The sequence below is a fragment of the Bombus flavifrons genome, chromosome 17 (genome assembly GCF_040668555.2).
Source record: "Bombus flavifrons isolate JBK064 chromosome 17, iyBomFlav1_principal, whole genome shotgun sequence".
Lineage (NCBI taxonomy): Eukaryota > Metazoa > Arthropoda > Insecta > Hymenoptera > Apidae > Bombus > Bombus flavifrons.
The window spans coordinates 5,202,525-5,227,624 of NC_138458.1; the positions used below are offsets into that span (position 1 = coordinate 5,202,525).

The 25,100-nt window shown below is 40.3% G+C and overlaps 1 protein-coding gene across 10 annotated transcripts in view; it reads left to right on the forward strand.

Moving 5' to 3' along the window:
- Window positions 1–25,100, forward strand: part of Nrx-1 (neurexin 1) — a 629,819-nt gene that overhangs the window by 25,829 nt on the left and 578,890 nt on the right. For 8 of the 10 annotated variants that reach the window (XM_069131031.1, XM_069131033.1, XM_069131034.1 and 5 more), the window contains exon 2: window positions 18,762–18,809. The exons of the other annotated variants lie outside the window; for them this stretch is intronic. In XM_069131031.1, the coding sequence (XP_068987132.1) occupies window positions 18,762–18,809 (48 nt within the window). The remainder of the gene's footprint in view (window positions 1–18,761; window positions 18,810–25,100) is intronic. 10 annotated transcript variants of the gene reach the window in all.

The window sequence follows — 25,100 nt, forward strand, 5'->3', positions numbered from 1 at the left end:
GAACATCAAATGCAATTAAATGATATAAAAACAACACTATCAACGCATGAAGAAAGGTTCGACGCCATCTTCAACACTTTCAATAGTATATATGACAAATAACCAAAAACCACTAAACCAACAAGTACAGCAAAAAACATATAAATTAAACTCAAAACATCTGAAAATAATTGCAATAAATGCCAACTCTCTAATTTCAAATCAAAAAAGATACAGTATGCTAACCCTAATAAATAAAGAAACCCCCGACATCGTACTCATCTGAGAAACAAAACTAAATAAAAGACACAAAGTACACTTCAAAAACTACTCCATGATAAGACAAGACAGACCGAACGCCAGCCAAGGAGGAGGAACAGCAATCCTCATAAAAAACCCTATAAAATACAAAACAATTCTGAATGACAAAGTAACAAGTTTCAAAATCCTAGAAACAACGATCATAAAAATAAAAATAAGCGATAAGGAAAACCTATTTATCACTGCAGCCTACGCAACCTACGGAAACCGGAAAGAATTTAGCGACGAATTCAATAAACTTTTCGAACCCGTACAGCTCAACAAACCAGAAAACTACTATATAATAGCAGGCGACCTTAACGCAAAACACACAAGCTGGAAAAACGAAATAAACAAGACGAGGGGCAACTTCATTAGAAACTGGCTAGGCAATAAAAGCATTCACTTCAAAACAAACTTATAGAGCTCCGGGCTACCCTCTTACCCAAAAGGAGGTTCATACCTGGACATATGCTTAGAAGATGCGCGATTAAAATTTCAAAACCTACGTCCAAATAACACCCTTAAAACCTTAGCCTACGACAGTGACCATAACGCCCTAGTATTTCACATAAACAAGAATACATCGGACCTCCTGACACTCGAAACACAGACCGAGGCACCCAGGTACAATTGCAGAAAGACAGACTGGAAAAAATTCCAAAACATAGTCGAACAGAACTGCGACCTAAAGATCTACAACAACGTGAACCTAACAAACAGTCAGATCGTCCGGAATCCGAGTTTTCATCTATGCATCAAAAACGGAAGAAAATCCAGCAGTACCCCATCAGCGACATGTACAACCAGCGCTATAATTATCACGGACAATACATACATACACACCTCTCAATTCCTTCCGCAATTCCTACTTTGTCTCGTAAAAGGTTAAGTCGTTGTGCTAAAGAAAAAATAAATAAATAGACAAAAGTAAGAAGGAATTTGAACTTAAGGAGTTCGATTGTGCCAGAACTGATACGATAATCGTGTAATATCTCGACGATTTATCCTAATTACCGGACGAACATCAAGGGAAACATCCTCTGATAGTCTGAAAGGCACTCTATCGCGAAAGACTAATTAAATTCATCAGTGGGAAGAAATGTGTGGCGGTCGATGAAAGTGCTCCCTGCGAGCCAAATACTTCCGCGAAAGTTTCGCCACGGCGACGAGGTTGCAACGGTTTGACATTATGAGAAGCAATTTCATGCCAATGCAATTACAAGCGGGGCATCGTGCTGCTCCGCTCGCGGAGCCCATGTATTTGCGTTTTAATGCGTGCATCGGCCTGGCTGCGGAACGTCCTCGATTTCCATTGGCTTGTCTGAGTGGCGATTCAGGACAAGCAGAATCATGGAATACCAATGCGCTTCTTAATAGATGGCACGTCAACCCTGTGTCGCTCTCTGCTTCTACGTACAGTGCAACGGTAGTGCAACAGGGGGGCGAAGGTTTTGTTCAATTTACAATTACGCAGCATATAATTAGCGATTCGTTAGTGGCTGTTTGGTAGCACGAGAACATTCGGATCCATTAGGTCGCGATAATTGAAGGATTACTCGTCGGAATAATCTGGTTTCTCGTCCTCGACGTGATAGTCGTCGCTTCAAAGTCTCGCGTAATTTTCTAAAGAAAAACCTGTGTTTCTCAGAAGCGGACAACGATCAAGATAACTGCAAAATTTAGTTTTAAAAATCCCTTACGAGCTGCGTAAATACAAAGCAACAACGACGAGTATACACGTGGAGCGCAGCGTATAGAGCTAAATTTTCGACGTTCAAACGACGGAGACACAAGTGTCACCGACAAAATTTCTAGTAACACAAGGAGCATAGTTTGTACGCAGTGAAGATCTTAATGGAGAAGGTGACTGCGTGGGGAAAGTCCTGTTTTGCGACCAAGTTTCAGGACAAAAAAAATCAAGCAAGAACAAAATTACATAAAAGCTCCGCCCCCCAGCGGCTTAAATCCAAAGAATAGACCTAAAATCACAAAAAAATTGTAAAACACCGACACATAATATAGTATGGCTACGTCGTACCGTCGCGTATCGGTACTTTTGCCTAGCACACCATTACCAAAATTCACAGTTTATTATGAATAACAAAATGTAACGAAAATTGTATCCTTGGTTAAATAAACATCATTAAAAAAAAATCTTAATGGAGAAGAGCGCCAAAATGTAAATTACCGATAAGTCCTGTTTTGCGACCAAGTTTCAGGACAAAAAAAATCAAGCAAGAACAAAATTACATAAAAGCTCCGCCCCCCAGCGGCTTAAATCCAAAGAATAGACCTAAAATCACAAAAAAATTGTAAAACACCGACACATAATATAGTATGGCTACGTCGTACCGTCGCGTATCGGTACTTTTGCCTAGTACACCATTACCAAAATTCACAGTTTATTATGAATATCAAAATGTAACGAAAATTGTATCCTTGGTTAAATAAACATCATAAAAAAAAAGGTGACTGCGTACTTGGCTGTCACCGCGAAGGACGTGGGTTCGAATACCAGAGGGGGAAGAAGGGTTTTGACAATTTTTCACGCATTATTTTCTCAATTTTCTTCATGAGACTGAATATTGGGTTGCTCTATAAAGGAAATTCCGAAATAGTTGAAAAATATGGAAAGGGGAAGGTGGACGTTAGAAGTAGGGCAAAGAGCGGAGGACAATTAAAAAACCCGCGGGGAATGGGGGAAATTAAGAGGACTTAATTAGGGGGACTCCTTCGCCCGGCCTGTGTTTGGACATAAGCGTAGAGGAAATTAAGAAAGGATTTCAGATGAAATATTTGGGCCTCACCATCGACAGTCAATGGATGTTCGAGCCCGCAGTTCAAGCTCCCATGTATAAAAAAAAAATCTTTGATAAGTAAAGAAAAAAACGTGTTAAGATAAAAAGATGAAAACACGCAATGTAAAAGTTTGTTAAGCTGCATTACGCATATAATGCATAGGAAGTACTTGCATTAAAAGAATCACAGTTAAACCGTTGGTGCTTAAAACGCGACGATGCGATGAAAGTGCCGACGCAATATTTTCAAATTTTGTATCAAGAGAAGAAAACCTCCATAATCACCTGAAATTTTCATCTTCGATTCTTTACGTGACACGCGCTTTGTCGTCGTCAAACCCGCTTACGCTTTCATATGAAACATGACGACTGATTTAAATCACCAAAGAAACAACGATTTCACGAGATAACGAGGCAAGTATCAGTTACAAGACAAACACGAAGAAATCGTACGCGTTAATCTTGTGTACGTATTTTACAAAATCGACACTCACATTGTCAAAAAGAAGAAACCAAAAGGATTCGAAATATTACGGGAATTGTCGGGGAGCGATTTAAATGATACCAGTACAATATCAAAAATAAGGCTAACACGCTACAATTATTTGTCACCAAGCACCGACGAGTATAAGAACATTCCCAATGAGTTTTTTTACCATCGTAAATAAAGCAATTCTCGAAATGATCGTCGATCTTCCATTGCGTGTTGCCATTGAGTGAAAAAAGAAGCGAGAAGTTGGAAGAGGCGCGGCGCACACACACACAGAGGTTCGTAGGCCGACGAATTACGAGCATTGGAGAGAGAAACGGTGCTCGGTTTTGTCGGCGGTTGCCCGAACAGGCCAGGCCGCGGTTGCGACGCGGAAGAGTGGGAATGCTTTCCGCTTCCGGCGAAATTCCCGCCATATTCCCAGAGCACAGTGCTTCCGGATCTGTGTAATTCACCATCGTCTCCTCCCTCTTGCTCCCTCCGAGGAATCATCCAAACTCGGCCATTCTACGATGACTGATCCGCCGCCCTTTGTGTCAGACGTATTACGCGATCTCGATAAAATACCAACGTAGAATCCTGGTATTTCCCACGCTGTAGCTCATAAACTCCAAGTCTCCTATTCGCTACATATCGTCAGACGAATATCGTCACAGGAAACGAATAGTCAGAACTGTGGTTAGATCTCACCAATATACGCAGACTATATCGTTTATAGATAAATGTTTCAGATAAAGATTCTAATTTCGTAGATGTTTCATTTATCTTCGCGTGGAATGTTCTGGGTAAAATGAACAATCTTCTGCAAAATCTTGCCATTTCTTCAGGGTGACTATATTCGTAAAAAATAGCTAAATGGTCGACAGGAAGGTTTCTTACGTTTAGACGACACGTGATTTTCTATGACCATCATCTAACTATCTAATGTGTCTAATGCTAAATATTTAGTCGTACGATAGACAGAATATTTGTGTATTTGTAACAATTAAAAAATCAGGGGGAAAATCATTTTTTCCAATTCTTTGCAATCTCCTGGACCATCGCAAGGGAGGTTTCTCTAAATAGAAGCAAAGTGGAATACAAGTGTTGGCACGTTCTGACGTTAGTGGTCAATGAGCAATTATCCAGGCAATTAGCAGTCAATCGTGAGACAGAATCATTAGACTTCGAAAGTCAGTCTTAGAAGCAATCAGGCTTTGAATATTCTCGAGTCAATTCACCCAGCTTCTACGGCACTTAAGCTTTAGCCACTTTGCCGAGCAATTAAGTGCGGGGCTTGTAACATCTAGACAAATTTTAATTAATTGTAACGCTGGCGCCTTTGTAAAGGCGCTTGCTAGAACGAAACGCGTCAAAGCTGACACAGTTTTCGATATCTGCTAGATACTCGAAAGTTCTCGTAATTGTTAGAGAATGTGCAGTCAGTGGTAGTCGTTTCCACGAAGAGAAAATTATGATAGGATTAGCACAGCAGTCAAAATGAATTGGTTTTGCAATTTTATTTTAAAACTCCTACCTCACGTTACGTTCTTTTTCCGCAATGATGTTATGACTTTTCCAGCGATAACTAAAGGAATAATGTAATGAATTTCATTTTTCTTTATTTACTCAAAATCAAAATAATTTTGCATCGTGGTTACTTATATCAATACCAGTGAACACGACTGTTACTCGTCAAAGTGTAAAAGCATCCTACGATTTGTCTACAGAACCTGAACTAACCAGTTTCCTCTTTTTGTACAACTTCTCCCACGTTTTTTGGAATTTTTACCACGTATCATTTGATACGATGGTGGCACTGGAACCATCACACCAATCAAAATAAGTGGTTTTGCAATTTTATAAATACGCCAACCCTCATACAGGGATTATGGTTCTGGATGAATTAATGATACAAAAAATGTATTACATAACATGAAATTGCTTTTGTAAGAAAGAAAAAAAAAACGAATAAACATAGAAATTTTCTTAAGAAATATTCTTAGAGACCAGTGATTTTAGTGTTAACGTGAAACACAAACTTTTTGATAAATATACAAGAATGCATTAACATTTTCAATGCTTCACGTTTTTAATTCAAATTTACCTCGATTAACGTTAAAATCAATAATTCCCTGAAACTTATTAAAGTAAACGGTTACAAGCCACGTGTCGAAATCGTCGTGAGAAGATCGAAGCATCGATCATCCTTTACGGGAGGCCCGGATATCGGAAACGCAGCTCCTGACTCGCGTTTCGTCCACCGAACAAACAAAGTAAATCAGCGCAAGTGGCTACTTTACGTTTCCTCTACGACTCCTGCAAACTCTGGCAATTAATTACGAAATTTCAAGAACCTAACGGACAGCTGCAGAAAAACTACGACAAAATATTCGCGGAACGAGTCGTGCGGAAATAACAAAGGCTCGCAAAAATACGTGTCGCGATCGTAAAGATGGTCTGAGGGGAAAAAAAAGGGAGAAAATTGTCCCGTGGAGAAGTTCTGGTAAAGACAAGCAATCGGTGTTTTGAACGCGAAACTGAAATGTTTTTTACGACACTCTCGTCTGCTGCTTGGGATAGCAATTTTATGAGCGAAATACGACCATAACACGGGGGAGAAATACATTCTCATCGTCAAAACACATGGCAAATGTTTGCGTTGTAACACACGTAGAAACCTTACGAGTGCGGTTGCAGATGCGCTTTCGATATCGATTCTCCCACCCGAGATTCTTGAACAGCAGAAACTAGAGACGCTTTTTTTCTCGGTTCCGCCAGCCACGCTTTCGCTTATCTGTGTCTTCCATCTCTTGACCGGTTGGCTGTTTCTCACGAGTATACTCGTCACAAAGAAGTGGCAATATTTTGTATTACGACGAGCCTTGTCGGCAAAAAAATTGAAGAATAGAATGGTTCTTTCGTTTACCATTTAATTCTAAATTATGACAACCAAACTAAAGAGAATTTCAAGCAAATTGGAAAAGGGTGTATACATAGACGATGATTTGACAAGAAAAGAAAGAGAGTTACAGCAACACATAAGAAGGGCAGCCAGAGAAAGAAGATAAAAGGGTGGATATGTTAAGATGGGATACAAGAAACTGAAGAGAATTTCGACTAATGGCGATCATGTTCGCGAAACTTTTACGACGATTCAGTCAGACATCCGAAATTTTGTGCCTAATCGCGCAACAAAACCGTGGCAAATGCACGTCTTGAGCGTAGAATTGGTACACGTTCACCGATCACTTTGAACCTATATTAGCGCCCCAAACTGACATAGTTTCTTTAATCAATCCGATCAGGATGCTGGGACGATAATTTAATAACCAATTAACAGTAGCAGCGAACTGACAAATTATGGATTCCTAGTCGATAATTTTACAATTTCCTATTGCAAATAAAATAACTAAACGATTCGTAATTTACATTATATACGTACATATGTATCGTGTGCTGTAATGTTGTTCAACTTCGCGTAAAGAAAACACGTGCTAATCCGCCAACTGCCACGAAGCTACAGCTATTTCACGCGAGAGACATTCTCAGAATGTTCAAAGGAGAAGCAGGGAATTTGAAAAAGAAATTATACGTTGCCCAAGAAGTTTCAGACCCGCGACGGTATTACGTTTCCCTAAAAATTTCTCTTGAAAACGACTGCATTCTTCTTTTGTTCAACTACTCGCTCCTATGGTTGTACAATATCAAGGGAATAAAGGTTGACAGCATGGCGTGTGTTCTTTTATGAATTATCTCTACCGAATCGATGAATAATTCAACGTTGTTTACAGAGCGGAACTATTTACTCTGGCCGAAGTTCACGTTGAAGTTTAAGAAGCGTTAAGGCTGTCTCACCAGGTTGCAAGCAGCGAGTGCAAAGTGTGAACCGAGGGACGAAAAGCTTGAAAAACGCAAAGAACCGACGCCGGAATAAGTTCACGTGCTAGTTCGAGCCGGTATTAGAATATTTATGACTATCAAACTACTTCGAGTCCGCGGAGTCTTTTTCTTTCTTCTTCTTCTTTTTTTTTTCATCTCCTCTCATCGAACGAGAATGCCTCTCGAAGCGTCGTCAGTCGTGCGTTATCGTTGTTATCGTTGTTATCGCCAAGACTTCACAACCTGCAAAGAGGGAACGAGATTTTCCAGGATCTTCGCTTTAACTTGGAGAAGTTTGCCAGAGTCAACTTCTGCCTCGGCTTGCGGAAATCCAGCTACTGTTATCCTTGGACGATAGCTCGCAATTTTCTTTAATAAGCCCTGCCCTTCTTCGGCTTCCGTCATTCCTTGTTCTTTTCAATCCGTAGCTACGACTTGGTTAAAGTACGCGTCACCAATAACAAAGTATTGCGACCAATATAAATATTTCATCGGGTATCCGATGATGAAATAAATCGACAATTTCACCTGAGCATCCTAGAAGCAATCGACTTCCCGCGAGTATCCTCTCGTCTTCCTTTCATTCGGCTGCGTCGCAAGACAAAAGCAGGGAATACGTTGAATAAATCACCGTGTGTTTTTTCTCCAGCCTTTTCCTTCTCGGGCGAACGATAAGAAGAACAAGAAGAAGCAGAATCGTGCGGAAGGCGCTAGAACTGCACACGGTGTCTGGTCAGATATCAAGATGACGTTTGGATGGTCGCGAGCGGAGGACGGGTCATCCAAGACCCCAGTCCGCCTTCTTTTCTATTGGGGATGAGGAGGCGGAAGCTGAACTACGAAGCGGCGGGATATATGAAGGGGGTGGAAGAAAATGTCTGCAAGTGGAAGTCTGGCCTCGACTGCCATCGAGTCTCCTTTCAAACGATACCTTATACTCGGCTCGGGGCCTTTCGTTTCTTACACCCTTAACTCGAGTCTCTATCCACCTTCTTGCCTCTGGCAAGCTGGCTTCCACTCAGCACCGACATAATAGGAATTTAATACCGTAGCTTCGGGAATAAAACGGAAGGCGAGAGAAAGGAAGAGAGTGAGAGATCCCGACACCAGCTACGCTGCGATTATTTATAAACCATTGATTTCTCTCGCTGTCCGATATAACGCGCGCACCCCACCTAGCCATCTTCTGGACCTGACATATCTGGCTTGTTGCACTTTTATGTGTTTCACTTATACGCTCAACTTGTCCCGGCTGGTTCAGCCTTCTCTTCCTCTTCGTGTTCTTGCTATCGTTAGGCGACGAGGATGACGGCGTGCTGCGACGTCGTGTAGCCAGCAGCCGTGGAGAATCTGGAACGTTAAAGCAGCTCCTCCGGTGGCTGGGGTCCCTGGAGAAATTCGATAAATTCGGTGCCCGGAGCTCTCTCCCGCTGCTCGATCGCGTAATTCGACGTGAGAAAGGCGACGGGGGAAAAATGAGGAGCGATGCTGATATCGACATTGCTCGCTACGAAGATGTGTGCAAAACCGGCCGTCCGCCAGCTATCACAGCTGTAAATTCCGAAATATCCACTCGCTAGCTTATAGTCGCGTGTATGTACAGGGTGTCTCGGTATCGATGCTATCTACAATTTTAAATTTTACAGGTTTCATTTCAGAGACCTGGGATGTAGCCCGCGAGTCTGACATTTCTTGTTACTTTCTTACGAATATGGTCAGACTGGCGAAACTTGGTAAACTGCGCGTTGGCTGAGCAGCCAAGCAGTTACACATCATCCGTTTCATTCGCCCGCAAGTGATAGATAGTTGGCCGCCACGGTGAATTATTTCCTGACGTTTGATTAACTTGTTGCGTTCTCTTCGTAATTCAGTCGTGAAAACGTACAACGAACGCGGTCGGTATCTTCGATCTTTCAACGCTACGATCGATACCGTCTCATCTCACTGAAGATTGAAAAGCATATGAGAAGTGGAAGGTTCGTGACACGTCCCTAATGAAATTCCAAAATGTTTCGTATAATACGCGTGCCTTATGGGCGTGAAAGCTTCCCATATCGGGCAATCAAAAATCGCAGACGAGACTGTGATCGATCCCAACGAATTCTGACAAGTGAACAAATTTCGTGTCATATTTTCTTCTCCCGCTTTTACGTGTTGTTTGGCGTGTCTTCGCCCCCTACACGTTGACCTCATGCGTTACATCAAAAGTTTTATCCTGTAAATAGACAAATAGATGTAGAGAATGGACGTTTGTTGGATACTCGAGCCACGGATTAGCTGGAAATCAGCGTGCAGGAAATTTTTCCGCTAACGAACAACCGGTTATCCGCTGCTCTTCTTCTTTTCTTCTTCTCTCGAAGGATTCGCGATCGTTAGACAAGTTCCTTACTCGCTTTTGTTGGATCGAGGAGAAAGGCCTTGCCCATCGATGATTAAGTCGTCCCTTGAGTTTTATCCTCAGAAGGGTAGGAGGTCCGCCAGGGAGACTCGAACCATCCCCTATCTTCGTCCTTTTCCTTCTCCGGCAACCTTAGCCAGAGGGTGGAACGTGGCTTTATCTTCGATCGTACTTTCGCGCCGCTGCGGTCTCGTTTGCGCAAAGTCGAGCGAGATAATCGATACGTCTTCGTCTACTCTCGCCACTTGGAGCAGTCGAGATGCTATTTCTTTCTTCCACCCTTGTCCTTTATACGTTTTCCGCGCGATTCCTTTTATCGAGTCACCTCCTACCTGTCTGCCGATCTCTTGTTTGTTCACCGGTTACGACCGATCCTCCCAATCGGATAATCCGAACCAAGTCGCGAGAAAATGTATTTTCCTTCGTGCTTGGCCCGCCTCGCTTGCAAGCTCGCCTTCTACGACAAAGCTTCGCACCTGATGCTTGTGCAGGAGTCCCTGAATTTCGACCAGTAACATTGGCTTTCGTCACGCAGTATGGCAAGGGTTAGCCTAAGCTTGCACATCTTAAAATTCAATCGGCAATTTTCCACGGAACCAACAGTGTCACGAGACACCATTAGCCTGTAACGTGATAACGAAGAAACGAGAGGATCTCGTGTGCTTTAGGTTCAACGAGCAGGATTTTAAGAAACTTAGGATGCTGAGAACTGGGAAATATTTCGAGTATTGCTGCAAACGATATTTTACAGCAATTAATAAAATAGACGAAGAAATAAGACAACATTCGCACGCTACTGAATTTTACTTTAATTTACATACAAGTTACATGTATGTTTGCTCGTAGGAAATTATTTGTTTAACTGATTAATTAGCAACTATTCGAAAAGATTAACACGATAATAAATGAGTGAATATAACACACACAGGAGGCCAACAAAGAGTTAAGGAAGATCACGCAATGAAGATATCGTATGGTCTAAAAATGAAGGAAAATAACAGCCAAAAAGATGAAGTTGATGGGTTTGGCCTGGCTACAAATACTGTTAATCCAATTGTTAGCGGTAATGTTGCTTTGGCAAGCAGATACATAGAACAACGAATGACACTTGAGGTTCCTGAACGTTCAATTGAACTAAATCCAAAATATCGGGACAGTGAACGCGATAATTTAATGTTTCCAAAATAAACCATAAAAGTGGGATACAAATCCACGTTGTTGAAGGAAAGTTGAAGCGAGCTCAGAATCGAATAATAATTATGATGATTTTTCAAGAATGGGAAATAAAACGCAGAATTTTAGAGATTTTTCCATCGAGTACATGCAGCTGTCACTGTATTTATAATTTATGTTAATATATTTACATATTCTCAGTGTTTATACAGGGTGGTTGGTAACTGGTGGTACAAGCGGAAAGGGGGTGATTCTACGTGAAAAAAGAAGTCGAAAATAGAGAATAAAAATTTTTCGTTTGAGGCTTTGTTTTCGAGAAAATCAACTTTGAATTTTCGCTCGGTACGCGTGCGGTACGTTATAACGGATCTCACTGTAGATCGTTGTCTCGATTGACGTTATTTTTTTAATTTTTATTTTTAATTTTTCCATCGAGACAAGGATCTACAGTGAGATCCGTTATAACGAGACGTAATAAAGTGCACGCGTACCGAGCGAAAATTCAAAGTCGATTTTCTCGAAAACAAAGCCTCAAACGAAAAATTTTTATTTTATATTTTCGACTTCTTTTTTCGCGTAGAATCACCCCTTTTCCGCTTGTACCACCAGTTATCAACCACCCTGTATATTCGTCGTTATTCTTATGGAATATGTTTGGTAGTTAGACAGGAAATTAATTTGTGCGCCAAGATACGATTACCAAAGGAGATATTTTCCAGATTTTCACGGTACGTGTGCTTCTCAATCGAAACAATTTTATCCACCACCGACTACCTCATCGTCGACAACAAATCATAAATATTAAGCGGCCACGTGAACCATAAATTTTCTCGAACACCGCGCAAGCTTCAAGATATTCATGTTTCCAGAAGAATATGTGCATCCTTGGGAAACAGTTCACTCTCCTAGGGTTTTACAAACCCTCGTTGCTCATTTGCTGCGCTCTTTTTTTTAATATAACCACGTTCCATAAATTGCAGCGTAATCGTAAATCAGAAAATGACTCATACACAATGGCTCGCGTGGGAAACCGGACACCTGCAAAAACCTTCGGTTATCGCAAAGTTTCGAACGAATCTTAAAACGGACATTAGAAGAGTTGCGAGATATTTGATACAAATATACGTTTCGTCAAGGTGACTAAAGTTGTTTACTTTATTCTCGATATTCTCTAGCCATAGTCAGTCAGTCAGTCAGTCAGTCGCACGAGTCAATATCAGTATCGAGTCATCGAGATCATCAGTCGAGCTATTAACTTTTCTATTCTACATTTTAAAATATCTGTAAATATAGTTAACGAAATCAACAGCATGTTTCACCGTCCACTACAGATATCCCACGATGAGCGTTCGGATACTTTCGCGAGCCACTGTAATCCGTTAAAAAGCTGTAGGCTATTTTTGATGCTATTTTGCTGCGGAGATGTTCGCGAAGACTGTTGCTGAGGAAGCTGCGGTGGCGCAAAATTGCACGTTCGCCACTCTGTCGAAACGTAAACTTAATAATCGAAATGCGGAGGACTGCGGGACCTTTCGAAACGTCGCAATTTCCAGCTTCGACGTCCACCGGCCCATGAACCACAAGTATCAAAGCCTGTTCGTGAGCCACGAATTTCCTGCCATTCGAAATACGCGATTCGCTGCAAGTGCCGTGCATCTGCAGCTTGTCGTGCGATGGAAAGCACTTAAACACGTATACGCGCCGATTTATAAGTAGTGGACTCGTTGCAACCTGCAATGCAACGTCTTTCCAACATCCGCTGAGGAAACTCGTTGCGGAAAGCGATCAACGTGGACCAACTTCGTTGGCAACTAAGTGGTTGCGGACTTTGTCAATACCAGCTAATGACAAAATCCGCAGTCACTTAGTTGCCAAACAACAAATAGCTACGACATGCTGCTACGTGGCGTGAGCTGCAAGACGAGGATGACGACTTTGCAAAGTAAGTTTTGTTCGTTGAAACAGAAAGGTTGGAACAATTAGAAGCATTGGTATTAAGAAGCCTAGAGACCAGGCTTGATCTTAATTAAAATTTAGTTGCGCTGTTTCTAGCTTCCAGTGACTAGGGTCGGTGATCTTCTCATCGAACTACGGGTCACGTTTCGCAAATCCTCCACATTTCAAGTCAACAACGTTCAAGCGTTTCCGTATCAGTCAAGTTATACTCGAGACAACGGTTCTAAATTGCTTGTAAATGCAGCGACCAGGCGACAAGATCCGTCATCTGTTATTTAATTGAACGCGTTTCTCGGCGGCTTTAATACGAGGACAGAACGTTTGTCTCTCTTCATCTGCTGAATCAACTGGCCGTCCCATTAAGACACCTGTTTTGTACGTTGAATACTTGTTCGGTTATGCTAACTTTCCTACGGACGAGTAGCAAATAAAATGAATTACTCGCGCTAGATCGTCGACTAAGATGAAAATGCCGATGTCTTTATGTGACTTTATTGTTTAGCGTTTTTAATGTATCGTGGAATTAAACGTTTCAATCTGAAATGATGATTGCCATTTTACTTTTTACGGCTGCTCGAATAACTTTAGCTTCCGAGAGCCGGAAAATAGAAACATTGGTGAAATTGGAAAAGCCAGAACCGCGCTAAATTTATCGGCCAAAGTTTTAATCACAGGTCAATTGAATTCCACTAAATTTTCTGTTTCCTGCTAACGATGCTGTTAATAAATTCCTGTGCTTTACATAGCGTCGTAATGCAGCTAAGTTGGACTATATTGCTATTAGCATTACACGTTTCATTGCCCTGCTACACACTAGACCTGTGTTCGACCAAAGCAAACAAAATTTTACGAATTGCGATTATTAGAAGAAGTCGATGATCTCCCCACGAGTACTAGCTAGAATTTGGCACAGTTATCGAATCGCTCGATGATATGTCCTTTTAGAAAGCACACTTAGCACATGGCACGTTCTTTTTTTCAGGATAATAAAGATCAGTCGTAAATATCGAATTGCGTGTGGTCGGATTACCACGTTCGTCCCGCAATCCTCTTTTACGTCGTCGATTCTTCTCAGAAGCTGCGCTTCGCTTAAAACCAGCATATTGTGTCGCGTATTCGTAAATCGTCCGCTCAACGTTTCCGACGAATCGCTGTTTAATTTATAATTCGGCTGAGTAATTTTCTCAACGACAGTGGATACGATACGATGACACAGGCATTGGGTTGTCCGAAAAGTTTCTTTCGTTTTATAAGGAAATAATAGGCACACGATGTTTTTTGTTTTATATTAGTTTATCGAATTATTCAGGGACGTAATAATAGAAATAGAACGAAAAGAATCATATCTAATTTAATAAAATAATATAAAATAAAAATTGTTGTTCGTCTATTTATTGTGAAACGAAAGAAACTTTCCGGACAACCTAACACAATAAGTTACATTGTACGCGAATTTGGATACGACCCAAACGATGCTACATATATTTCAGATATTTCAAAAAATCGTTCTGTTTTTGTTTTACACGGAGAAACTGCGAGGAGGTGGAATAAAATGACATTCTCATTGGGTTGAATAGCGGTGCTGTTACCACTTGAACATGCCCCATTTTCTTCTTTAATTTTCTATTATTCAGATAAATATAAAGAAGTTGCTGTTAACGTGGAAACTTTCCCGTTTCGATTTTACAGTGGTTCGTTTTCCTTCTCAAAATTGCGAAACTTTTTAAACGCAGGAAAGTTAAAGTGTCTCAAAGGAAGAGATGAATTTGTAATGAGAGGAAGGAATAGAGACAAAGGGGAAGACAGAACGAGACGGAAAAAGAAGAACGACAGAGAGGGACAAAAGAAGAAACGTGTGGAAATAAAACGGTGGAAGGGAAGGGGAAGAGGAAGCAGAAATGAGAAAGACACGGAAACGAAAAAGAAAAGGGAAGGGACTAGAGAAAAGAAAGAAAATAAAATGGAAAAGTGATTGGTCCAGGTTACTAAATCTATTATTAAACCTTCCTAACTGAGACCTACGTATCGCTTGTTAAACATCGAACTTAATTGTTTGAATTTAACATCAGGCAATCTGTTAAAATCGTCCCACAGAAAGTATTTGCATAAAGAAAATCGTTAAACAATGGATATTCCACTACTGCGTTCGATATACTCCTGTACTCCTTACGGAAAACGAAATTAACCCCAGAAATTGCTAGCAACTTGTTAAAACTTTTGCCTTCAATTATTACCCGCTTTGAAACTTATGCGATGATGGATGAAGATTATCAGATCTTAAGACAAAAACAAAGGATTCATACATTCAGCTTTATGGTAAAAATCTCGCATTTTAACTGTACCATTAATATTCTCAGAATTCGACCAAGTAAAAATATTATCGTCCTTGACTCTTTCTCAGTTTTTCTACATTTCTAAGTAAACCTTGTTTCGTGCAGGACGAAAATAAAACATGTTGACAAGCATCTAAAACATATCTACCAGCGTTTTTTGTTCGTCTCACGAACCGATTTGTATCCAAACTCGCGCGCGATGTAACTTGAGACTCGTGAGATATCCCATTCTCTGTTTTAAGAAATCTACGCAGCTACTTATAAATTAGACGGCGATTCATCTGAAAATTTCAGCCATCTATCGTTTAGCACGAATGGTCCACAAATATGTATCAGAATATCCCAAAAGTTTCTTTCGTCTCATAAGGAAATAATAGACAATGACTGATGACGAAAACCACAACGTTTGACAGATTAGGTTTCACGTTTGCTTAAACATTGCATTGGATAAAGCAGCTGCGTGCAGATGGCGAAAGACACTTTTGGAACAAGCTAGTAACAGTAACCCAGTAACAAGAACAACGTTACAAATTGGCAAACAAATGGCGGCTATTTCATCGAAAGGGGAGGCCATCAAGGAAAAACCAAGTGAAGAAGAACAACCATTGCCGCGTGCGATAATCATCCGGATAAAATTGTCTCGGACGAGCAGCAATTCAACTTACCTACGTGTGTAACGTGGAACTTGGGACAATGCTTACATACGCGGCCATATTTGGCCAGGATGAAATTGGAAAAGTTGAGATGCGATTAACATCGCTCGGAAGACGAGACATAGCGTTGATGAACACGGCCCGGTTCATATCGATTCCCCCAAATTTCTACGCAGACTATTTATCCGGTTGGCCTTAATCCGGCGTTTGACTCGGCGATGGAGTTCGTCCAAGCACATCCTTCGTCTACGGGGGTTTCGCGATTGCCGCGACGGTTGAATTTCGAAAACAAAAAGGGCTGGCGGATGTTGTAAGCGGATTGGCCGAAATCCGTCCGCTCAAAGGGGGAAAATTGGAATTGGACATTTTTTACGACGGAATGAAATCGGTCGTACGAGGATGAAAGTTTCTGATAAGCTGCGCGGTAGGACGCTGTTATTTTAAATAATCCTTTCACGGCAACCATGAAATTGGCTGTGCGCGGATTACATCCTCAGAAGCCTGTTACCTAGGTCCTTTCACCGTTACATCGTCCATGTAACGCTCCGCTAGCCCAGCTTTGAATCTGCTTTTGAAAAAGCGAATGCGATCGTATACGTACACCGTAAAAGGATACGGTGTATACAATTTTTGATAAGCTTAACACTTGGCCTGCTTTATAGCCAGCTATTGTAGCCTTCGTCTTTGTGGCGTACTTCGATCTTTGTGCCATAGCTTGCGGTATTATATGTATAAGCCAGATACTTTTGTAATGGCCGCGTTATAAAAAGAATCTTCCGATTATACGAGCGCTCGGGAGTCGATCGTCCAAGGTGTAGGCGATAAAACGTGAAAACCTCTTTCGAGCACCCGTGTCAGGGTTCGTGGCGGCCCGAGCACCGATAATTTAAACATTCGCCGACATGGAACCGTTGATGATCGGTTTCAGTCAGTCGCCGGGAAAATGTCAAAAGGTCCAAATCCGAGACTTCTGTCGGCTTCGTCGCATTAACACTGGAACTAGCACACCAGTATAAAATGACTGGCTTCACAATTTTATAAATCCGCCAATCGTTTAAGGATCATTAACAATAGGAAAAATGTACTACATAACGTGGAATTGCTTTCGTTGGAAAATGATAAATCAATGAATATACAAATATTTTGTTATTACGTATTTTTTAGAAACCAGTCATTTCGTCAGCTTCGTCTTAGTTGTAGCGTTAAATGGCTAAGTAAATGAACGAACGTGACTGGCTTTTTCTGAAACCATCGAGTCTCTGCCTACAAATTCAGAAGTGGCATAATCGAAAATTCTGGCGGATCGCGCGACTGCCGTTTACGTGCCATCGATTGCCATCTGCGGATCCTGCTTCCAGGGAGTTTGTGCCTAGTTGGTGAGAGTTTGCGCGTGTTTGAAGATCTGCCTACTCGCAACAGCGATTACTTAGCTGAATATCGACGATCTTTCTGACAAACTCATGAGAATCTTTTAATCCTGCCCATAGTATTGTCCATAGATTGGACAATTAATAACTGACGTGTCTCTGTAATACCAGAAATGATACAAAGCTAACAACAGGAACATCTTTATCGATAGTAATGCCACGCAATTAACGAGGTACGACATTAACAGGATTATCAAAGATCAAAGCGATAACGGGTCGCAAGAAAGGTATTTTAAATCTCAAGGAAAGAAACGAAAGATTAATTAGCGAAATCGCGAATCAAGTTAGGGTCTCGTAACAGTTTATTTTGCCGATCAAACGATTCTGCTTGGAAGTGCACGGCTTATCTTATCGCGCGCACTAGGCGCGACATATCAGACAGCTATAGGACGATAAGACGAAGGAACGAAAACTGTTGGGGGTGAAAAAGGATTCGGCAAAATCGCATTGTAAGCTCTTTGAAGATATCCCTCTTTCTAACTCAAGATGCGAAGCGTGGAAGATCGTGGGATAATCTTTTTTCATGAGATCGTATATCTTTGTAGGGTAACAGCTATAGCGTGATACAAAATACGGCGGTGGCATTGACACGAGAAATTCCGTGGACTCGCGCAAGGAAATCCATCTTAGAATTCTATTGCAAGGAAAGTTGCCATGCTTGGAATATTTCGTCTGTGTGATTCTATGCAGATCTTTAGATCGTCAGCTCGTTAGGCCGATGTAAACAGATAGGTGAGAGGAAATGTATTGTTATAACAAGGTTTTATATAACATCCATTAAAGATAAAATGTTCATAGAATTATATTCCATTCTTTGGTGAATACAAGAACTTTACATCTATGTTTCATGCTATTGTTCGTGGTTTATGGAAAATACTCGAGTCCAGGAATACTTATGTGAAAACACAAAGAATATCAGATATATAGCCAAGAGCAAACCTAAGGGAACAATGTTTTCTTTATTTCTACAATTTTTTAAACAATGCTTCTGTATTTATATATTTTTGCATTTCTGTATATTACGTTGTAATTGTATTTTTCAATACCATGTAAATGATCCTATACATGTAGAATACGTACAGAATTCTCTTGTTAATTAATGCCGAGTAATCAGGATAACGAAGCTGATAATGAGACGTATATCTCTCGCAAAATTCTTCAAATTACCAACTAACGAACGAACACGGTTTCCTTAGTCACAATTTTCTCGTATATTTTCCAAAAAATTGCTGAAAATATCAAGAATTCCTTAACATTTTGCATACGTCTCTAAATACAGTTGTATTAGCCCAATGTATTTTACAAACAAACTAATTCTAAGGTTCGATAAAAAGAACCTATTTTCGATTCATCTTCAGGTATTAACGTACGCCTGTGTTTGGTGTTTCAGTGTGGTGGATTTCCGTGCGTCGAGAATATCAAGCGCAAATCGCCAAGGGTAAGTGCAACGACGAGCCTTCTAAAACACAGAACGCGATCTGCCGTCTTATTTCACGTCGTTAGTAATATATTTGCTTGGCAACTAAGTGATTGCGGGTTTTGTCAATACCACCCAATGACAAAACCCGCAATCGCTTAGTTGCCAACCCAAGATAAACAAGTCGAATACGGTCGCGTGTGTACGTGGAAGCTCGTGTGGGGATCAGATTTCAAAGGTCGTACGTAGACGAACGGGCACGATAAGTTCCATTTGCCTCGCGATTCGCTCCAGGCCGAAGAAAGAAGCTTCGCAACATGAATTTGTGGGTATTCAGACGTCTTTCTTACGTAATCAAATTACTGGAATCCAATTAATAGAGTGTCGATAACGCGGCGACGTGCACGAAGCTCAGACAGACTCGAGTGAGTTCGTTCGCCAGCACAGACACACGTACATACGTGAACCTACATATAAACGAACACGTAGATGCACGGACACACAGGACCACGCGATCGTAATTAACCGCACATTCGATGCATGTATGCAGAAACCACGCGTTGTTTGCGAATAGCAATTCCGAGCGTACGGGATTGAATGTAACACGGGGCGCACACAACGTGGCCAATGCGAACAGTATCGTCCTGTGTGTTCGTCTTACGGGCCTATTACTGAACTTGGCCCGGCTTGCCCATAGGATTGTTCAATGAGTGATTATGCGGCCGAAAATGAGCAAGATTTGCGGAACACCGGCAAATGATAGCTTACCCGTGACGCTGCAACGTGTTATACAGCATGCAAATTACCCTACGCCTATGTTACACGGCAATTGGACGTCGCAGCGTTACGCGAAATATCATGCGCCATCTTACGTGATATTATCGTTAGCCTGATGAAAATCTTAATCTCCGATAATTCTCTGCTTAAGTGGAACGTGCGTTCGCTACTCTGCTTTTTTGATTTTTCTTATTTATCGGTTTACAGTCAAAGCAATATCGAACGTTATCAGCGACTATTTGCCGAATTAACTAAACGTTCTGGGTAAGCGTTTACGATCGCTAGAACCAGAAGGGATGATTCGGCTTGGTCGTAAATCATCGAGAATTCCAATAATATTGCAGCAAGCTACCGACGTATTAGGTTGTCCGGAAAGTTTCTTTCGTTTTATAAGGAAATAATATACGCACAAAGTTTTTTGTTTGTATTAGTTTATTGAATTATGCAGGAGCGTAATAATAGAAATGGAACGAAATGGATCATATCTAATTTAATAAAATAATATACAACAGAAGTTGTTGTTCGTCTATTATCACCTTATGAAACGAAAGAAACTTTCCGGACAACCTAATACCTTGCTATGGCGTCGAGGTTGTAGTTGTTTCTTTTTCTTCTTGCTTTGTTATACTTCTTACATTCCAGCGTCGTTTTATTGATAATTATTGGTATATTACATGGGGTAGGTTATTGTTTAGGAGAAGATGTGAACGTGATAGTTTGCTGTGTTCTGGTCTGATTCGGGTTATCGTCGCTTGTCGTATCATATTACATTTAGCGTTTGATATTTGTAACTTTATCTGTTACTAACGATATTAGTTAAACGAGAGGAGATCTAACGATATTAGAGTCTTTTTTTAACGACGTAACGACAATGTTAGTCAATCGACGTAACGATAGCAGCTTCCTTCCTTAATTCATTAACGAAATTACTGGTAAATTCTGGCTCAACGAGAGGGAACATTTCCCTAATAATACGAATAGCAGCACTAGAATGGTTCGATTGGAAATTATCATAGTGACACAAATAGTAAATAGAATGGAATTAGTTAATGGGTAACGATACATGGTAATTAAATGCACAGAAAATTTGCTTCATAGAAGATAATTAATACTGGAAACAACGCTACTAGATATTAAACTACAATTCCAATTCTGTCGTGTTCTAGTAACATGTTCTCTGAAATGAAGCAGGTTACAGATTTGCTGGACAAAAATAATTAACCAAATTAACACTTTGCCACGCCGAAATCACACGTTTCCCTCTGGACACCACGAGAGTATTTTTATTATTCAAACCGCATAATGACAAAATAATAATAAATTGATGGTGTAAGACAACATTCTTCCCCAATGCACCGTTTATCTTATTGGTGATCACGGGTGACCACCGTGACGGCTTGGTAACAGTTGATAGCGACATATTGTAACGAGGCTTCCATTGTTTCAACAAACCATTCGCATTCGTCATTTCGTCGTAAGCAAAACGCGCAGAAAATATTTAAGAAACGTGTAGAAGATGTTAGTAAACAGTATTAGGATTATTTTTATGATCTTGACGAAACATTCGACTGAAATGGTAGAGGTCAGGGAAAAAAATTATGTTTGCGATAAACCAATAGTAGTGGTAGATTACAACAGAGGAAAATGTGCTGTAGATTTATCAGATCAAATGATAGCATATTCTACAGCACATAGAGGAACCCTCAAGTGGTGTACAAAATTAGCTTTAGAGCTATCGTTAAAAAGATCAATTTCAAACGCGACGATACTCTATAAACGAACAACAAAAGTGGACGCCGCGGCAGTATTTTTATTATTCAAAGCACATAATGACAAAATAATAATAAATTGATGGTGTAAGACAACATTCTTCCCCAATGCACCGTTTATCTTATTGGTGATCACGGGTGACCACCGTGGCGGCTTGGTAACAGTTGATAGCGACATATTGTAACGAGGCTTCCTTTATTTCAACAAACCATTCGCATTCGTCATTTCGTCGTAAGCAAAATGCGCAGAAAATATTTAAGAAACGTGTAGAAGATGTTAGTAAACAGTATTAGGATTATTTTTATGATCTCGACGAAACATTCGACTGAAAAGGTAGAGGTCAGGGAAAAAAATTATGTTTGCGATAAACCAATAGTAGTGGTAGATTACAACAGAGGAAAATGTGCTGTAGATTTATCAGATCAAATGATAGCATATTCTACAGCACATAGAGGAACCCTCAAGTGGTGTACAAAATTAGCTTTAGAGTTATCGTTAAATACATCAATTTCAAACGCGACGATACTCTATAAACGAACAACAAAAGCAAAAATCAAGGTACCAGATTTTAGAATGGCACTCGCCATGCACTTACACAGTGCCATTCACCAGGACCGTCAAATATACTTATTCGATAAAGATTGCCACACGAAATGCAGAAGAAAGAAGGGCAAGCGTACCTGGCGCGAAGATTTTGCAGAGAGTGTTATAAAAGAAATGTTAAACAGTTAGGATCAAAACTTGCTAAGAATTGGACCAAAAAGGTGACTACTTATTGTCCAGATTGTATTGACGAGCTACATTTATGTTTAGCGTGTTTTAACACAGTGCACCGTTAGATGCAACATTTGTTCTAATTTTGTTTTTATTGATGTTCTAATAAAAATGTTTAACTGTTCAATGGGGCACTTCTTGTTTTAAAGCATCTTCTATTTATCGGTTATATTCAAGATATCCTAACTGCCAATTTTCATATAATTTTTACAATTATAAGAAGTTGAAGCTCTCCGGTCACCAATGACCCACCGTGGCGTCACAGGAGGAACCGTGGCCGGGTCATATATGACCAACGTGGCAGTCAAAGTGTTAACCCTAATTGTGGAAAATCAAAGCGACACCCATGTCGTTCACATAATCGACGTTCCTTTCTGATAAGATACCATGAACGAAACCAGACAATGACACCAGTTACTTTCGCTTATTCCAAAAGGTATTGAAACGAGCGTGAAACAAGTTCGTTGGTAAAATAGAAAAATACAGGAAATCGATGTATAACTAGGCAGCTGTAAAAAGTATGTTATAGGTCGAAATTGTAGAAATATCGGGAGCAGAGAGGAAAATCGTGTAGTAAAGTACAGGCAGCAATGTATAAGACGAAGTAAAGTCGAAAATGGCGTGGCAGGGGAAAATCTGAAAACAATGCGCCCCACCTACCTATGTATGTGCATACAGTGCATAGGTACAACTGCATTGCGTCAGATGCATCGTACGCTAGTCCGGAATAACGATACGTCGCTTCGTCGCCTAGCACGCCGTTGTGACTTGCCTCGGAACAATAATATTACACGTCCCCTCGTCTATTTTCTAGCTGACACCAAACTGCTGCCACTTGCTGCGTGGAATTATTCCAAGTACTCCTTCCTTCTATCTAAATTTCGGGATCGCTGAGAAAATTGAATCCTCCATGTACCAGACGAGCTTTCTACGTTTCTCTACTGCGATCCATGTTATTTCTATCTGTTTGACGAATTGACAGAGCACCAATTGTTCTGATCTCTAATTCCACCATATTCGTACTCGCCAACTGCCATTTTGCTTGACACAATTCAACACTTTGACTGCCACGCCGAAATCACGTGTTTCGCTCAGGACGTCACAGTGTTTTAACACAGTACACAGTTAGATGCAACATTTGTTCTAATTTTTTTTTCTATTGATGTTTAATATAAAATATAAAATATAATATATATTAATATAAAATATTGATGTTTAATAAAAATGTTTAATTGTCCAGTGGGACACTTTTTGTTTCAAAGTATCTTCTATTTACCGGTTATATTCAAAATGATCTAACTGTCAATTTTCATACAATTCTTACAATTGTAAGAAGTTGAAGCGCTCCGGTCACCAATGACCACTGTGACGCCACAGGAGAAACCATAGCCGGTCATATTTGACACACGTGACAGTCAAAGTGTTACAGGCCGCAAATAAAAAGAGAATAAATCACGTAACACGATTTTTCTAGAAGAGTTAAGATCGAGTACGTTGATCTAACTCCATAGTTTTCAACAACTATCTTCCCATTTGATTTTCGCGACTATGTGTTTCTGTTAACCTTTGGAACAGTTAAAAGATACTGACAATGTTAATTATACTCGCTAAGATTGATCGGAATTAAGTTAAAATTAATATTACTCGCTTCTTAACAAACACAGTGTATTTAGCACTTATTTTCAAGAAACTTGTACCTTAAAATCTAACTCATTCCGTTTTGCAAATATTTCGTATTAAAATTCTACTTTTCAATCAGCAAGATAGGTAAACGTCCGGAAATGAACCTAAACGAACCTGTCGTATTTTTGCTATGTGGTCTCCGTATAAAAATTCGTCCAACCATAGTGGGGGAAACTTGCGTTAATTGTAGTTTGGTCAAGAAAGATCTCTACTTTGTAGAGAGAACTTGCAATTTGTAATATTCCGAACATATGGACGTCTCGAGACTACTGCAGCTAGCTGTAACAGGAATGTAATGATGTATCGATGATACATTGAATAGAACTGTACACTATCGGTGCGCCATGAAACTCTCAATAGTGCTACGTAATTGGTACAGGAGCAAATTGATTGAATACTGTTCCGGACCACCGTAACCTACATCTGAAAGTTACAAACTAAGATACTTTCCGGATAACGACATGGAACTGAAAAATATTTACGAATTCCAATCCCGAGAGCTGTGCAACTTTGTTTTCATCGGTCGAGCTGGTCTGATCGTGGAATTTTTATTTCTAACCATCGTATAATCCGTGATATCTTTCAACTTCCATCATTCCTAGCTTTCACACTTTATTAACGTAATTAGTCATTCGAATTCATTACGGTGCTAGCGAAATTTCAAAATAAAAGGATCCCTAAAAGCGTTCGAATATTACGTTGTCCGAAAAGTTCTGTTTTATAAGGAAATAGGAGATGCACAATATTTTTTCCTTTATATTATTTTATTGAATTATTTTCGATCAATTTTATTCCGTTACTACAAAATACATCGGACACAAATTCATAAAATAATATAAAATAAAGAACGTTACATGAAACGAAAGAAACTTTCCGGACAACCTGATACTCGCTAATCGTTGAGTCACGCGTTTACCAACTATCCGACGTTTCAGGGCAGGTATTTTGCAAACTAGCAATGAGAATAAAAATTGCCAAGTTAATTGCATTACCTTGGCGTCTATGCACGAACCTGCCCACGATACGGATATTTCGCTGTAAATCGCAACATTTGGATGAACCATCGGTCGCAGTGACTAGGTTGAAACATCAATTATTTCATCCATATTTTATCTACGCTACCTTCTCCTCGATAATTGACAATATTACAGCCGGAGCATTATCTATCTTCATCCATCGTGAGTTAACCGAAATTTACACCGATGTGTATCATAAATTCATGGCGGGACGTTGCTGCTGGCGAACAAGTCGCGAAGGAAGAAGCGAGTGGCGGGCAAAATATCGATCGCCGAGAAAGGATTGCACTCT